General features: G+C 31.1%; 1 protein-coding gene across 2 annotated transcripts in view; it reads left to right on the forward strand.

Moving 5' to 3' along the window:
- PHIP (PHIP subunit of CUL4-Ring ligase complex) overlaps positions 1–19,213 on the forward strand; it is a 113,065-nt gene that overhangs the window by 46,511 nt on the left and 47,341 nt on the right. For both annotated transcript variants that reach the window (XM_081044421.1, XM_081044420.1), the window contains exons 14-19: positions 604–757; positions 1,182–1,316; positions 12,317–12,445; positions 13,640–13,865; positions 17,445–17,582; positions 18,275–18,458. In XM_081044421.1, coding sequence (XP_080900547.1) covers positions 604–757; positions 1,182–1,316; positions 12,317–12,445; positions 13,640–13,865; positions 17,445–17,582; positions 18,275–18,458 — 966 coding nt within the window. The remainder of the gene's footprint in view (positions 1–603; positions 758–1,181; positions 1,317–12,316; positions 12,446–13,639; positions 13,866–17,444; positions 17,583–18,274; positions 18,459–19,213) is intronic.

Raw genomic sequence — 19,213 nt, forward strand, 5'->3', positions numbered from 1 at the left:
GAAGACCTGCATTAATGATTTTTTTCAGTTTAGTTTTGTTAAGGGGATGATAATACTGTAAGAGCCGTTTAAGTTGCACTAGTTTTTTGAAAGCAAAACATGTTATAATGTTCTATGTGTCACAGAGGGATGATGTGGTATATCCAATGGTTTTCTCCAGCCAAGAGAAATTACATTACACCTTGTAACTGTTATTTTGGTCTTAATATTTTAGCATTTCTTTCTATTTGTATTTGTGTGTAGTAGTCTCTGATGGATGGAAAAACAAAGCAGTTAGTAGGGCATGACAGCAGCAGTAAAAGATGGAGAGTGAGCAGTATGACATACAGAGTTCCTGGATCCAGATAGAGTTAAAGCAGTGATATTTTCACTCCACGTCATCTATAACTAGGGGCTTAGGAGGGCTGGAATCTTGGGCTTGCTGAGTCAGTGCAGTGGTTTTTGCCATCATTCTGTGTTTATTCAAACTATTCTTAATTACAGTTAAGTGATAGTTAATGTTAATGAATATAAATTAAGAGATAATATATTTAGGTTTTTGTCATACTGATGATATTTATAAATAATGTCTGCGTAAACAAATGCTGCCTCCATCACTTTCAGCCAAAACCTTCAAGGAGTAGAAGATAAAATCACAAAAATGAAAGTAACTATGGTAGCATGGGATCGACATGACAATACAGTTATAACTGCAGTTAATAACATGACTTTGAAAGTTTGGAATTCTTACACTGGTCAACTAATTCATGTTCTGATGGTGAGAAAAAAGATTAATTTTTATTTGGCATATTTGAAACTGATTGTAGAATGGAATATTTTCATTGAAGAATGAAGTATTTTATGTTAACTAAAAGACTGACTTGATAGATGTATAACAGGTCTTTGCAGGCTATTGGAAATAAATTTAAAATGCAGTTAAATAGGTTTGGCTTGGAAATACAGATCCTTGCTGTTTTTCAGTATGTGGGGCTGTATCAGTAATATTCTCAGGTTTCACCAAATGATACCAAAGGCCTGGACAGTGATAGTAGCTCAGCTTCATTATTATACATTGATAAATATGAAGATTTTTGCCACTTTAATAATTCTTACAACTTAAAATTCTAGAAATGTTTCTGTGTTGGTGTTTGAATTTTCTTTTTTAGTGTTTATAATTCTTTGCTACTTCAAAAATATTTCAGGGTCATGAAGATGAGGTGTTTGTTCTTGAGCCACACCCATTTGATCCAAGAGTGCTCTTTTCTGCTGGTCATGATGGAAACGTGATAGTATGGGATCTGGCAAGAGGAGTCAAAATTCGATCTTACTTCAATATGGTAATTATCAGTCTCTTCATAGCTTTTAAAGAATTGGGCACTTCTTGACTCAGGTACTCTGCATATCACAAAGGAAATCCATTTAAGAATTGGTTCAGACATTATTTTGACTCTAAGTTTCAAAAGGTTGCTTATTTTACACTTTAGATGCTCAATTTAAAAGAAAATTGTACATATTACAATACATGAATATTGTGATAACTAAACTAGTTTTTAAAATAGTTTTAACAGTGAAACTTTGATGAGAAACTCACAAATATGAAGATATAGGTAAAACAAAAGTTTGAAAACTGTGAAGAAATTATAGTTAATATTGTTATTGTATTTCATTGGTAGTCTTGTAGTATAACAATTTATTAAAATAACACCCATTCTAAAATTAAAGCCAAAGAATCAGTCATTCTTGCTGTTTATTCAAGTTATAGTATGTTATATATTTATTTGGGATTAAAACCTTTTCCTTCCATAGTTTGCTTCTTACATAGAATTTTAGTGTATTTTCCTAAGTATTTGAATTGCAGTGGTTTAATATCACATATACTTTATTCTGCAGTGTTCCATTCCTCTCTAACCAGTATATGAAGTATAAAGTGCTCCTCAAAAACTACTGTTTATATATTTTTTAAATCTACTTCCTATATATCAGTGATACCTTTCAACAAAGAGAACAGAAAGAAAAATGTGTTTTTACAATTTTGGCATGTTTAGATTTTTCTTAAAATTCAATGATAGTTATCTCTGGTAATAAATCATAGCAATTGTATATGTGGTCAGAATTATTTTGCAAAAGAAGTTATTTCACAAAACAGTCTTGTGAAATATAACGGTTTGTGAAAAAATTTCATGAAAGTGATTCAATACTTGATTGATAATCATAGTAAAGTTAATTTCTACATGGTAAGAAGTAATAAAAACAATTTGAGGGAAGAGTAAGCAGAAGATAATAAAAGGAATTTTTTGTTAGTGAAGGAATTAACTTGAGCTGTTTTTGTCATTATGTGTTAGTGTACAATAAGGTAAGAAATAAGATTTGTCCATCGTTGTTTTCCTAAAAAGACCATGGTAATTGTTTGAGGTACAGTTGTTAGTGATGGATGGATTTCCTTAGTGATTATATGTATAGGGGAGTTTTTTTAAAAAGCAAATATTTAAATATGCTTGTAAAATTTTTTTTCCACCTTTTTGTATCTTTGTGTGTCTGGTTTTCTTCTTTTTGGGACATCTCTGTTGAAAAAAGAAATTAGTCATTTTTCAATTTGTCTTTATAGTTTCAAAAGAAAACAGTTTGCGGCCTATATACATATGAGTGACTAGTAATTTTATATTTTCAAAGGGCATTGGTGTATTACTGAGTGTTTATAGGGAAAATGTTCTCTTATACTTGAGTATTACTATTACCTTTAAGTTATAAAGGTGAATTTTTTTCTCTTCAGGTAAGTCGATCGCACTAATACTCTACTGTATCAGTAAATACAAAAATTGCAGTGCCTTGAGATTGAAGTAATTTACTCTTAGACCCTTACAAATTAGTGATACAACAAGGAAGTCAGTCATATTATATTGTATATTCTTTGAAACTAGCTGAGGGATTATATTATTGCCTTATATGTTACTTATTGTTTAGTAAGAGTTTTAGATAAGGATATTTTTCCTGCTCTTTTTGAATAAGAGAGAAAAGCCTCTAAATGGCAGAAGAAACAAATTTATATAATAAGTAGAATTGGATAGTATCCATAGAATCTTCAGACTATGAGAAAAATAAAACAAATTAAAAAGGATTAAAAATATATCCTGCATTTTAAAAAACAAGGTGAGCTACTCTTCCATCTCATTAGAATAAAGATACTCTTTAAATTTTTCTCGATTTTTAATGGCTTCCAAAATACTTATACATATTACCTCATTTGGGTCTCATAAAAACCTTGTGATATAATCGGTAGATTTTATTATTACTGGTTTTATGAATGGAGAAACAGGTGAAGTGCTTTGCCCAGGTTTACCTAGGTTACACAGCTGTTTAAGGTCACTTGGGATTTAAACCCATGTTTTTTGTTCGTTGCTAATGTGTTCTTAAGTGCTAACTGTAGTTATGGTTGGGCATTGCACAGCTAACATCCAACTATATCCAGTTAATGATTCGTGTGTATGTGTGGGGGAAATGTTTTCATAATGCTATTAACTCTGAATACATCTATTGAGATCTTATAATTTAGCTTGACAATTTTTTTTTCTTCTGTCTCTTAATTTGTAAGTTATCTAAATGTCCTAGTTTTTGCTCTTCACTCTTTTGTTCTTTTCATTGTTTGTTCTATCTATGGGCAGATGGAAGATAAAGCATCCAGCATTACTGTTAAGATTAAAACAATTTGAGGGAAGAATAGAAGCTTGTGTTCACTATCCACTATCATGATGAATTTTGGCTGTAGTTGTAACTGTTTTACTCTCTAGCTAATAAGTAAGCTTTTGAGTTACTAAAATACCATGAAAGTTGATTGAGTACAAATTCAATCCCTGACATTAAATTGTATTAGTAATCATGAGTTCAGTTTAGTAAATATTTTTTTGTGCGCTATGTGGAGGGACTAGTTATACTGGAATATTCCATTTTTAAACTAGAAATAGTGAAAGGTTAGGTGAAGTACTATTAAGATTAACATTTTGTGTGAGTTTTAAAATCAAAGCTTATAGCATGAATAAGTAAATTGACCATTAAACCTATGACCAGCAAATAAGGAATGTAAATTGCACCTTTAAAAGAACAAAAGTTTTACGTACAAATTCTTAAACATACAGGTTTTATCAAGTATATTTTGAGACTACTGCTTTAATATTAGTCCCTTTTTTATAAAAATTGCATTTTCCATTTGAAATTTTAATGTCTTTGCAAAAGGTAATGAAATCATGTAATAATAAATGATTGGTTTGTATTAATCAGCATTTTGTTGCACTTTTCTTACCTATTACAGAAGTTAAAATTCCTTTTTGAAATGTTATAGTCAAAAATCTTGTCATCAAAAACCTTTTCAGAGACTAAAGGTTGAATTTTTAAATTTCTATGTTTGATATATAGTAATTACATTTTAATACATAAATTTATTAATACATTTTAAATATTGAGCCATTAATATTTTAATATTTTACTGGTATTCATCATTCAGATAAATATCCTATTTTTTTTCCCCTGTATCAAGTCATGACAACACTTTTCAAAATCTTATCCTTTATTTTAGGATCACTTAAATTTGTAAATAAAAGGTTTGAGATTGAGAATTGAGATAAAGATATTTAATTCCTTGTATGCTTACATGATTTCCTAATTTATTTCGTTTACAAATCATAAATGGATTCTCAAGTTGCTAGTGGTTTTGTCTAGAAAGTGATGGAGTCATTTTCATTATTTTTACTGCTTTCATCTTAATAGAGGATCTATTAAGCAGTTGGGATGATAAAAGCAGTTGGGGAGTGGATTTTGGGTTTTGTTACTTAGAAAGAGTATATGACAGGTGAGATGATGTAACATAGGGTATAAAATGGAATAGACTACACATTCCTTGCATTCCCTATCCCCTTTGTTGTTTCATCTTTAACTAAAAATAAAATAATCTTAAAATAAATTTTTAAAAGTATTTGTTGGGAAAGCATAATATATGTTGTAGAAACTTTTAATCTTTCTTTTTTCTTTTAAATGAACCACAGAAAAAAACAAGAGAATATTGTCAAGAGATTATGAACATAAGGCAACTTTATTCTTTTTTACAAAAAAACTAAATTCTAGGCTTTACATTTTGTTTATCTACATTCTTCAAAAAACTACGTAACTTATTCATGTCTCAGCTGACCAGTCCTTATATAACTTGTTTTAGGGAAAAAGTAGAGTATATTTGGATGTTATATTGATGGCAGACAGTGTGTGTTAAGAATATTCCAAACTATTCGGGTATAGTTTAGCAAGCCTACATTTTTGTTTTGGGTAGTGGCAGAAGGTAAATATATCAGTATAGCTTTGTTTTGACAGAAGTTCTAAACTCTAGTTTAAATGCTCTAAATTCTAACTTAAATGCTGAAAGTCAGATAAATTGTTCTCAGAAATAACTTGAAAATGTGTATAAACTCTCTGAAGTTGAGGGCTTTTGTAATAGTTCCGTTACCTGCAAGAGGTGGGCAACTTTAGGCGTTTATATAAAGTATAGATGTTCCTAAATTTACAAAGTTATTTTTTAACGTTTTTTTCTCTTAAATTATCACAATATAGCCAAGTTTTAACTAAAAGGCTAGCTAAGTGGATATTGAATTTATTTGAAAAGATGAAGAGACTTTCAAATTCTCAGTACTAGGCCATTTGATTATCAGATAGTAAATAAAGGTGTTTGGAATGAGATTTGTAGATTCCACATTAGTAGCTTTCCTCATGTGTCTGGCGCTTTTGCTTTATCTTTACTGCTCTCTTTCTATATCTATTGTTCTAGCTGTGTCTATGAATCTCTCCATGTCTTTATATTTCTATTATGTTATTCAAAGCTCTCTTCTGGTTGCCTCTTGTCTGGTTCTGATTTTAACTGAAGAGTACAATATGTCTCTTGCTAGAAAACAATTTTACTGAATTTGATTTTTGCTTTATTTTTTGTTGTTTCATGGGTAAATTCCAAATAACAATTTTATTTATTTAATTAAATTTTTTCTTATTTTTATAATTGTTAACCTTTCTTTTACTTGAGATTTTAAAAAAATGTTCCAGTGTCCACTAATCCAGAACAATAAATTTCTCCTTGCAACGTTCCAAATGAGCAGAGGCTGCCAATCCACCACTCAGAATTTCTGCACATGTATACTTCTGACATTAATGTGTTCTCAGTGTTACCGCTATTTTAGTATTTGACAATTATTATAACTGCATGTATCTAGGAAAGGGAGAAAGAAAAACTCAAAATAGGTATATTTCATATTGTGTTCTCTTGTGAATCAAGATTTTGGGATATCGTTATCTCTGTCTCTCTCATTCTCTCCTTTTCTTCCTTCCTCCTTCCCTCCCTCACTTCCTTCCTCTCCTTTCCTTCCTTTTTCCTTCCTTCCTTCCTTCTATCTCATTACCTGTCATCATCTAACAAGATGTCATATCAGCACTCTGTATGTTAAAAGGATTCTTTGATGCTTCCAGTCTTTGTTTCAGCCTCTCTCGGTAAGGAATTACCTTCAATCTTCTGATTATAAACGTATCGCTAATTTCTTTCAGGTTTCTGGGGTTCTTTTAGACTCTGTCTCTTTCTCATCTATATCTTGGTATCAAAGACATACCTTAAAATTTGTTGCCATGAATGTGAGTTTGTCTCTCTAGCTTATCACCCTGTATTTGGTGAATTACTTTTATGTAGTAATTGTTTGACATGCTCTATGAGTCGCTATCATAAAGGTATTCAAGATTTGATAGTTATAAGGGAAAGTATGTAAATGCATAATGTAAACACACAGGTGAAGACATTTTGATTAGCAAATAGTTGAGTGTTTATTTTGTTCATGAGCACAAAATATGGAGACCACAAGGAAGAGAAAGTGACAGCACTTGTTTTCAGCCAGCTTGCATTAAATTGGGGGGAAATACCTGAAAAAATGAAAAAAAGAAGTAACGATAAGTAGTTTCAAATGGTAGCATGAATATGAGAAGAAGTAATTGCTGTATCTAAAAACATAGGGATCATTTCAGATGATTGGTCAAAGGTTTTATTGTGGAAGAATTGAAACTATGCATTGAAAGGATAAATAAGAATTGAATCAGTAAGAAAGAATTAATTTTATAAGTAAGAAGAGTATTATAAATAACCAAGCAAGAAATGTTAAGACATGTTCATAGAACAATTTTTATAAAATTGGGAACAGATTTTGAAAAATGGATGGTAAAATGAAAAGCGTTAAGTTGAGGTGGATTGTTGATGGCCTCAAATTATCTTATGAACATAAAGAATAGTAACAGTTTAGGGATTTTGATAAGTTACTGTATAGAGAAAAATAGTTTGAATGCCTGTAGCAGTATTTCAGGTATGAAATTGGATAGGTGGGGGGAGAACTACTTTCATTAGTGAAACCCTGATGAAAAATTACAGAGGTAAGTAGTAGGAAATTTGTATAAGAAAAAAAAAATATTTGTAGGACTTGGTTTTTTGTGATAGAAGGATTGGGGCTGGAGAATGACAGATTTAATAAATGTGTTGAGAGTATTGAGTCTTGGTGATTTTGATAACAATGATGTTAATGGAAATATGAAAGATGAAGGAAAACTGACTTTTCGGTTCATTTTTATGTGTTTATTGTGACATAGTGTTGAACTATCTTTGTGGAAATAGCCAGTCAGCACTTGGAGATAGAATACTTAGAGGATCTAGGAGTAAAGAGAAAGAAATGTTGAATGTAGTAGAATGGTATTTACTTCCTGATGGAGATAGAGAAGGCAGTGGAGAGGGCTTGAAACAACTTAGCAATAGTGATATTTAGCAAGATGGAGAAGAAATCAGTCTCTGGAGAGTGTGTAAGATACCATGTCAGGGAGGCCAAAGAAGGAGAATAGATTTCAAGATGGATTTGTTAATAGTATTGCTGCCCTCAGAGAAATCAGAATATGATAAACAAAATGCTGTTAAATTTGAAGATGAATTATTTATTTTGGTAGTATATTTTTCTTTTGATGAAAATTAGAGCTGGTTCTTCAAAATGACTTTTACGTATCTTTTGGTTTTATTAAGCTAGTTACAGCAGTTTACTTTTTATATAAATTTATCTTGGCACCACTTATTTTGAATAGCTGTCTTTAATTTATATGTAATGTTACCATAAAGAATTTTCAAATTAAACATGAATTCAGTAATGATCTTTTAAAGTAATTTCATGTTGCCTGGACTATAGGAGTGTAGATAGCTTCCCCTTCCTATTCTTTGTTTGCACTATAACTATTGTAATGGTTAGAAGGTAGCCAAAGTATGTTTTAATGATACATTTGACAGTTTCTGTCCTCAGTATGTAGTGTACATTCTTAATTAAGTTTATTTTCCCCAGGTTGATAAACTTTAAAGGTTCTTCATATATAAGGACTTTCTGAGTCTATCACATAAAATCAGTAGGGTATTTAAGATGATTCATAATTTTAAATTATGGAGGATTTTCTAGGCAATATGCTCCCTTCTAATTAATGGTATATTTTGAAAAAGGGAACAAGATAAAAAAATTGATGCTGGTCATAGACTTGTATTATAGTGATTCCATAAGAGGATGATTCTGCTTAAGATGACCCTTATTTTTAACACTCCTGTTTTGTGTTGCGTTCCTCTTCCTAGATACTTCCTACGTATTTGTCATATACAGCTGTATGTATGTTTCTCATGATTGATATAATTTATATCTTACAATTTTAGTCTGCATTTTAGTACTTTTAGTGTACTTCATTTCCAGATTTGTCCACTTCTTCTAAAAAGCCTTCCTGAATATCAGATGGCAGGATTTTAGGACTCCAGTGATCATGTAGATTATCTCTATCATTTCACAGAGAGATTAGGTGATTTATCCATTATTAGAGGAGAGATCTTTAGGGCCTTAGGCCTCATTTCTGTGTCTCCGTTAATTATTCACCTTTCTACTTCACAAATATTATATTAAAAGTTGTGGATAGTATTCTGCCTTGAAAAAGGTACTGATATTCTTCATTAAATATGACAATTCTATCATCAGGTCTTAACTCACATGTTTTTGTATTGATTCTGTTATTTTCAAATTCAGTATAACATCTAAACTAAAAAGATTGTACTACTCCTTTCTTGGAAATATTTCCAGAATTCTTTAGTCAGTATGAGAATTTTCCTAAAAAGGAGTCATGATTTTAACTTGTCTGATCCTTTCATTTTTTGCTTAAAAAAAAGAAAATAACTCCTTGATCATAATCACTAAATGTATTTTTCTATTTTCTTTTAACTTGTGTTCTTGAAATTTTTGGACTAATTAGCAAATACTATCTCCTGGATTTTATCAGCCTTCCTTATTGTGATTTAATGTACATGAGTTTTATTATGTGGGGTTTAACATATGTCTCAAATAATGTTTAGCAAGCATACTTGATTTTATTAGTGAAAAAGTTCATTTAAAATTCTCTTATTTTGAAAATTTCTCATTCAGTTCTTTTTTTTAATTTACTACAGCTGCAATTTTACTACAGCTGCAATTTATTACTAGAATAAGTTCTGTATAATATTAAATTTTATGTTGACTTATTTTCTTATTAAGCAGTACATTTAATTTTATGATAGGCGTATATGACTTTAATGTGGATAGAGAGGATTTTTTTCTTTCGGTTTCTGAATATAAGCCTCATTGCTTTGTAGTTAGTTACGCATATTCAAAGAGTGCCTTCATTTTTAAATTTTTTCTTTGAGAATTCTTATAAATACTTTGTGGTTTAAGAAAATGAAATTCTTTTCAGAGAGAAATATTCAACTTTTTTTGGTTGGCTTAGATAACAGCATAAGTCATAAAAACAGCTAGGGTATACTTTGTTATATAGGGAAAGTAAAATATTTTCCTACTTTGTATCAAATAAAAAGCCTTGTCTGCATTTTGTAGTTATGGTTGTTGGTTATCTGAGGAGCCATTATTAAAGATGAATTTTGCATTTTAATAAGGTTATAGGCACCTTTTCTAATTGGTTCATGAGTAAAGCAGATTCTTTTAATGCTTTCTTAAATGAATAAGGTTAAACCAAATACATTTTAATGTATTTTTCCTATTTACTGATGTTACTGAAACACTTTCATTTTCTCTATCTAAAAGTCACTTTGGAGTTAATGCAGATGCCTTACACCAAGAAAATTGGTACTATCCTGCTATATTCACAATGGCTGTGTTATATAGGAAACATAGTGATCTTCTATAGGATTATTATTTTTTCTTTGCTTTTTTAGAGCTTTATAAGTTCCATGTCTCCCAAGTATTCTTTTAGAGATCTACTAACTGTAAGTGTGGCAACATTGGTAGAGAGCATGAGTGCAGGGGTTGATTAATTCTCAGACTCCACCCCCCTAAAAAAAAGAAAAAAATGTAGAGCAAGATTGCCTGAACATCACATGAAGGATACCATGCTTATGAACATCCTTTGGCATTGCTGTGTCAGACTTCTTTCAAATCTCTTCCTCAGTTCTACTGTATCCTTAGAATTATAAACTTAGACTTATAATATCACAATTCTGGAAGCACTTATTCGAGTATATTTATAAAATATCTTTTTTGTTTTATCTTTTGTGAGAGTTACTGAGTTGAGATAATTAAGACATTAACAACACAGGGCCAAGGCAATTTCTTTATATTGAATTTTTGATGTAAAATTTTATTTAGAGGTAAACTTTGACGTGGTTACTTATTTGTAATAGTTCATGTTAATTTTTATTTGTCTAGAAAACAGAAAAATCCAGACCTGAAATCTGACATTTCTACTTGTTGTCTTTCATTTTTGGCAAGTACTAAAAGTGTACAGCTACAAATCAATGCCCTTATGTTAATCTGGAGAAGTAGTTCTCTTTCTCGTTTATGAGTAGTTTTAATGTAGACTTGGAATCAATTCCCTTTCCTCCACTGTCTTAGCCTCCAACTTTCTTCACAACCAAGAAATGATCCTGTTTCACTTAGGATTCATTTTCTGTTTTTTATGATAAATCTTTAAGTGTATTAGACATTAGATAAGGACTCCAGTTTTCTTTCATATGATAAAATTTTAAGGAAGGTTATTCTTTTCCATTATTATCACTATCCAAAACAGCATTATTTAACACCAGTAGACTCATTCCTTTATTTCAACAAGCTACAGGGAAAAATAGTTTTCTTTTTGAGGCAATCCCGTTTGTGGTATGTAAACTTGTTAGGGAGAGCCTTTCTTTTTAAAGTGATGTTTTCTCTTTTGACCAAAACTTACCTTGAGAAATAAACTATTCTAAATTTTAATTTCGTGTCTGTATTTGGTGAACTGTACATTCATCCCTATGCCGTATTTTTAACACTAAAGAAAGAAAATTGCTACTTTTCTCTTTTTCAAGCATTTCCTAGGATATAAGGATACTAATAAAATTCAGTTTGTTCTAGATCAGTGGATACCGGAACAGAGAGGAGGTATTTCTTACCTGATAATGTGTGTGTTCCGATTCTGCTAATCCAGAAATCCAATCACATTTGTTGAAAATCATCCTTAGTTGTTACTTGTTAGGGAGTCAACTCCCTATTTTAATTTATTTCTGAAATTCAGTCCCTAGATGTGCTTTAGATAGGGTAGAATTTTTACCTTTTTCAGAATACTGCTAAAGAAGTTTTCAACTGGAACATAGTCTGAAGAAGCACTGAGAGCAAAAAAATTCAGAGTGGTGATTGGCCACCTCTGTTTGATTGACAGGTTGCAGGGAGAAACCCATTCGTTCTGGATTAATGGAACTGGAAAACAGAAAACAATTATCAGGTAAAAAAAACCTTTTCTTTAACCTTTGAAATTCACCATTTAAAAGATGAGTCAGACCATCAAGGGAATCTACTACCAAAAGGAAAAACTTAGTGTCTTGTGAGCAGTGTGATCTCTGGCTACCACTTCTAAGAGTAACAAAAGAAAAAATGCTACAGTTACTGCACATTGTCAGCCTTTGCTGAAAGGGCTTGATTAAATGTAGATAAGATGGAATGTAAGGCGCAATTACATTTTAAGTCTGGGTTGAAGACATGAAGCAGAATTCTATGGGTGGGGGATATTGGTGTTGTTTTATTTCCTGAATTGTGTGTGGTCTGTGGCTAAATAGAGAAATTTGTTTTTCAGGGCTATTAATCTGGCACTTTTCATGAATATTCACAGATTTTGTTACTATACTGTGTTTGTTATACTTCTTCACCTCATTAGGGTGTATACTTATATATCATCATAAAATTCTAGTAACAATAGTGTCCAGTTATTTATATTTTAATGCCAATTTTCTGATTACTGGTTAAATACATTTCAGATTGAAGGCCAAGGACATGGTGCAGTATTTGACTGCAAATGCTCTCCTGATGGTCAGCATTTTGCATGCACAGACTCTCATGGACATCTTTTAATTTTTGGCTTTGGTTCCAGTAGCAAATATGACAAGGTAGAGTATGATGACTATATCTTCTTACGTTTTAATTCATGGATGTTTAGAGGGTTGTATTTGAGGGGGGATGGGTAAGAATCATTTACGCTTTCAGCATATTTGAAGAATATTTCAGTATATAGAAGAATCATTTTAAATAGTCTGGAGACTTATGTTTTAGAGAGGAAGGTGAAGACAGTTGTTAAATCTCTTTTCTGTCATAGACATTAGATAATAATAAATAAATATAATCTTTATATTTCAGAAGGAATAAGGAACTTTTTACTTAATTAATCTGCTAGAGTAATCTAAATTGCAGTTCTTAGGTTGGAGCATGTATAAGCTGTGGGGATGTTATCCATAAAGGGACTCTATGAAATTATGTAAAATATTTTATTGATATGGATAATATGCATTTATCTGGGGTACATATCTATGGCTTTCATGTGGTTCTCAAAAATGTATAGCGTATTGATGATAGCTAATGTTTTATATATTAAAGACCCTAAGAATAGTGACTGAAAGACTTAAATTGTTTATTTGCAGTAGAGGTATAAAAAGTTATAAAAATTGAATAGTTCATAGTTTCGTTTAAGAAATTCCAAATTAATCAATAAAATTTTGAAGTTACAGATGTGTCAGGCATGAGTTCATATTTTTATATTTCAAAAATTTAGAAAGTGCTTAACTCTTGGAAAATCATGTCAATTTTTTATATTAATGTGTAAACCACACTTACTGTAGGCTTAAGGATTTTCTTAAATTGTATAAATGATTTCATTAAAGAACTAAATTCAGAGAATAAATTCATTGAATGAGTTTCCTTTGCAAAACTCTATAACAGATAGTACCATATTTAATAATTTAAAAAGTAAGATAAAACATGCTAGCTCTGTGAAAGTAATAGTACTGCTGAATGATTTATGCCTAGATTTGATCTTACCATGTAATTTGAAATTATATAACTTATTTTTAATGTCAGTTTTTATGTATACCATTTCTTTCTTGTTCCAGAGAAAAAGCAGCTACTTTTCTGATCATAAAATTTAGTGTAGAAAATATAAATATTTATTTACAATTAATTCAAGAGAAGAATATTCTTTTATATTGTTGCTTAACATCATGACTTATGTTAAAATATTTGCCTTCCATTAGAAATTTACAATGATAAATTTTTATTTTTCCAATCTTTTATGGCTTTTCTGTTTACAGATAGCAGACCAGATGTTCTTTCATAGTGATTATCGACCTCTTATTCGTGATGCCAACAATTTTGTATTAGATGAACAGACTCAGCAAGCACCTCATCTCATGCCTCCCCCTTTTTTGGTTGATGTTGATGGTAACCCTCATCCATCAAGATATCAGAGATTAGTTCCTGGACGTGAAAACTGCAGGGAAGAGCAACTCATCCCTCAAATGGGAGTAACTTCCTCAGGTAAATGCTCATTTTCATAGACAGCCAAATTATTCTTTTCTAACTGAAGTCTTATGAAATTGCTAATTGGGTAACTTTGTTTTTAATTGTTTTGAACAAATTAGAAGTAAAATGATTATTTTAAATACTTCTCTAAATTTCTTCAGTGCTTACTTATGTATTGTAAGATATTTAAGGAACATTGGAAATTTAAAGCAATAATTTGGTCTATATCCATTTATAACCTCTGGGGACTAATAAGATAAGTCCCTGTATTTGTTCATTCAGCAACATATATTAAGAATATCTTCCATCTCTGACACCTGCTAAGCTGTGGTATTTAGTAATGAATTAAACAGCGATGATCTTTGCTCTCATAGCATAGTTAGATTAATAAAAACAGTTATAAACAGATAAATGTTTAAAAATTGTGATAAATGTTAAGGGGAATAATAATGCTATGTGAGAGAGACTAAGACTAGATAACCCATTCACATTGAAGGTTGTTTTAAGAAGTGATCACTTTTAAACGTTTATAAACGTTTCAAGTGTTGAGCTATTTTAGTGAGGTAATTGAGGGTGACTGTCAAATTAGTTATGGAATTGAATGGGAGTGGAAATGGAGACAAGGTCTATAGATACCTTCTTCTCCCCTTTTGACAAAAAATGTGGCACTAATTTATTAAGTGAAAATAATGCACTATTAAAAGTAGGTTAAACTAGTTTTGCAATTATGAATCTTTCTGTTATATTTTAGACTAGAAGAATATTTATGAAAATAGTTTAAGTTCTGGACTCTAGCATAATGGACAAGCAGATTTAAAGAACATATATGGGATGCAATATATAATGAGTAACTTTTAAATAATGAATTTAGCTTCTGTAAGCAGTACAGAAAAAACAATTTCATTGCATTATAGAGAACCCACTTCTTATTTTTCTTAAAGGATTGGGCACGAAATTGCCATGAAGATGGACATATTGGCTAGGAAGGGCTGCTCTTGGAACTAGACATGCCCACTCAGGATGCAGAGTGAGGAGAAGCATTAAAGAAATAGTCCCTGCTGCTACTTGTAGAGAGTAGTACAGTCCAGCAGACCTGAATATCTGGAGTATGTGAAACTAAAATGTCTCAGTACATGGACACAGCATGAACTCAAAGAATCTAAGAACAGGTAGTATTCAAGAAGTCTAGGCAGGAATTCAGATTAGAGAAGTCTCAATTATTAAAGAAGTCTTGGTCATAGGACTGAAATTAGGATGAATGTCTTCAGCCTCTTGGTGGGGCAGGAATCAGGTTTTGCCCAGGTCTCAAAATTAGATAGCTAGGCTGGGATTTTAGACAAGGGAAATACGGAAAGGACTCATTTATTAAAATATTAGTGGTACTTAATTATTGTGATTATCACTTTTTTCCTCCATTTAACAGTTTATAAAGGGCTTTCATAAATAACATCTCATGTAGTTCTGTATCTTTAGTATCCCAATCCTAAAAGTTTAGGAAATGAAAATTTAGCACCAGTATGTCTTCAAGTTAAAGTATATGGAATCACAGGGACTCAAACCCAGCTCTGACTCGCAGTCCATTGTTTCTCCTTCCATACTAAGCTGTCCTTTAGAGTAAAAAGTGGACTTTATCTTGAAAATGAAATAGACATTGGTTATTAATACAGGGCCATAAGAGAACCCATACCAATAATTATGGCTTCAAAGTGAGTCACAGAATTTTTAAGTGTTGCAGGTCACAGAATTCAGGGTAAACATCATTTCTTTCATTTAGACTTACCGAGTACAAAAATAGAACAAAAGATACACTTTTTGAAAAACTTCGTTTCTAACTATATTTCTATTTGCAAATCTAGATCTATAATAAAATTTAGTTTGGGAAATCCCTTAGGTTAAAATAAGATGATGGCTATTACAATAAATTTAATTTGAATGTAGTTTTGTTATATTTACACTGAACAATACACTTGAAATGTGTTTCCTCAGTTGTAAACGAGCTCTATCAAAGTAGTCATCAGTCTTCAAACATGAGATATTTTGCTAGCAGCATACCAGGAAGGAAGCATTCATAGGAATTTTAACTTTTACCTCTGTCTACTTTTACGACATTCTAGCTTTGTTATCTTGGATGTTATTTTATCCCATTGAATTTTAGTTTTCTCTTACAAAATGAAATAACATTATATGCTTTATACATGTAATTTCCCCTTTCTTTATACATTCCTTACTACTACTTCATTGCAGATTACCTTCTCTTTCTAGCCCACTCTGAAAGTATGATCTCATCAAATCTTCTCTTATGTACCTTCAGCACCTCATATAATTGCTCCCTTTCCTACTCATGGCAATGCTTTCATGTATCTTATAACGCTTAAGCATTTTTTTATTCATTCAGTAGGATTGAACATATTTATATGCCTAATACTATGCTAGATTTAGAAATAGAATATTAAGATAAATAAGATAATCGTGCTTTTGAGGAACTAACTAGTGGGCTACCTATATTAGGCTGAGTGCTAAGACGTGTACATATTATTTGAGGAAATGAAAGAGGATAACAGTTAATTTTTTCAGACATTGGAAAGATTTCACAGAGGAAATAGTACAGAGATGCTATTTTAGTTGGTTCTTGAAGGATGTTAGTGTTTATCACGTGTATACTTGAAGTATTGTGGTCAAAAGCTCCAAAGCATGAAGGTGTTTATCCTATTAGGAGAATAAAAGAGTCAAGCAGTCCCATATGACTGGTACAGGTGAGAGTTGATGCTGGAAAAAAAGGGTGGGTTAAAAGACACCAAGTTCCTCCCTACCTCAGTCTTTGTACTGACTCTTAGCCTTCTATTTGGAGTGTTCTTATTCTAGCTCTTCAGATGGATTACAAATTCTTTTTCTCCAAGCATTTAGTTCAAATGCTGCCTTCTCAAAGAGGGCTTCTTAGACTTTTCTGACTCACTATACTGTAGATAGTTCCCATCTCCCTTATTTTCTCTTTCTCATCATCATCTTTATTTGAACATTTTTTCACAATCTGCTTTTATGTATAGATTTATTACTCAGTTTCTCAATTAGATTGTTAGGTTGTTCAGGCACCTGGATGTCTCTTATTCACCACTAGATCCTGAGTTCTTAGCATAGTTCCTAATACATAGTAGACATTTGAGAATTTATTGAATAAATGAAGCAGTAAACATTTTTTGAGAAAGAACAGGTAATCAGATTTGCCTTTTTAAAAGAAACTGATCTAAGATGAATGCTACTTTTACAACCTGTTAGATATATGACTTTTAAGTAGTTATTTTGGTTTTCTCATGTATAAATTGAAATTAATAATACATACCAGAGTTATTGTAAGGATTATATGAGTGCCTGAATCATGACAAACAGTCAAAGTTAGGTGTCATATCATTGTTATTTTTAATAAATCAAGATTGAGGACATGTTTCTGTTTACTCCTATCATTTCACAGTTGATCATTTTAGGTCTTTTACTCAAGCAAAATTTATGTTTAATTCTGGATTCAAAATGAGGTTAATGAATAAAATGGTTTGAGTAGTTGACTAAAGTATCCTTAGCATTTTGTGTGGTATTACATAGGACTGAACCAAGTTTTAAGTCAGCAAGCAAATCAGGAGATCAGCCCACTGGACAGCATGATTCAAAGACTGCAACAGGAACAAGACCTGAGACGTTCTGGTGAAGCAGGTATCAGTAATACCAGCCGTTTAAGTAGAGGTAAGATGTAATTCTTCTAAGTGAAACCTTAAAAAAATTGAAACATTTTAAATTTCCAACAGTAGAGAAGATACTAAACAAATTATGGTACATTCGTAAAATGAAATATTAGGTTGCCAAAATGATCGTGTTTTTGAAGAATATTTAGTGAGCTAAGAAAATGTTCATAATATAAGGTTTCATACTGTAGATAATGAGTTTTTAATATGTATATTTTCCCAAATTTCCTATAGTAAACGTACAATTTAGAAAAAGTTTAAAAATAAAATTATTCAGTAATTTAAGAAATATAGTCTAAGCTACATTCTTTAACATCTCATCACCCTTATTGTATATTATTAAACTTTAAGAGAAAAAGCACATTTATGAACGATAAATGTCCTTGGGTTTGTTTGGTTTTGCTTCTGACCATAGTTTCCCCAAAATATATGGTATTTTTTAAAGTAATTATTTTACTTCTTTAAGGCTTAACAGTCAAGAATTATGATTCATTAACATGTCCAGTCAACTGAATAATAACCATATTTTGTTTTCATTAAACTTTTGCCTGTTGTTTAGTTCCAGATTTGGTAATTCATTATTTGCCACAATATAAAGTTTGATGTGGAAAATAGTATAGATTTTTTTTTTCTGTTATAAGATAAGGGAGAAGTGTCTCTAAATAGAACTTACTATATTAATTTTTCACTTAGGTTCGGTAAGCTCTACCTCAGAGGTTCATTCACCACCAAATGTAGGACTAAGGCGTAGTGGACAAATTGAAGGAGTACGGCAAATGCACAGCAACGCACCAAGAAGTGAAATAGCCACAGAGCGGGATCTTGTAGCTTGGAGTCGAAGGGTGGTAGTACCTGAGCTTTCAGCCGGTGTAGCCAGGTAAAGGGAGTTGTGAATTTTTATGTGCCACAGTTGTTTCTGTTCATTTTTAATTATAGTCTTTGAAGTACTTTTTCAGCTCTGTAATTTATTTTAAATTTGTCTGAAGAGCTAGTGTTTTAAACTATTCGTGACTCTGGAGAAAAATTAAATTTCAGTATATATTTTTTTCTAGAATGATTCATGTAAACAAGATGAGGGGGGATGTGTTAAGTGAAGGGGGGAAAATCATGAATTTGGATTGATCAAATAACAGATTTATTGAGTAGCATATTTACACCTTAATTTGTCTTATTTAACTATAGTTTAACACATTCCATAAGTTTATTATAAATTTTTATGGATTTTACTCATCATTCGCACCATATCATTCAGAGGCATAGTGAAAATTATTGGTAATACATTACATTAATATTTTACATATTAAAATGATTCCTTTTTGCATTTAAAAGTATACATGTATAAGTTAAAAAGTATTGATATAATCTTATTCTCAAGGTTCATGCTACGAGGGAACTCTATATCCAGTTCCTTTTGATTCTTTAGTAATGAATATTTATGAATGTGGTTGATATGAACCCAACTAATATTACATATTATAATACCATACTATAATAAAAAATAATGAAGATCAAAATGTGAACTTGGTTTTAGTATTTTCTAGTTTTTAAACTCCAAAGATAATAGTAATCATATACACAGTCCCTGACTTATGATTTTTTGACTTTACGATGGTGTGAAAGTGATTTATTTGC

The sequence above is a fragment of the Rhinolophus hipposideros genome (genome assembly GCF_964194185.1).
Source record: "Rhinolophus hipposideros genome assembly, chromosome: 3".
In the NCBI taxonomy this organism is placed as follows: domain Eukaryota; kingdom Metazoa; phylum Chordata; class Mammalia; order Chiroptera; family Rhinolophidae; genus Rhinolophus; species Rhinolophus hipposideros.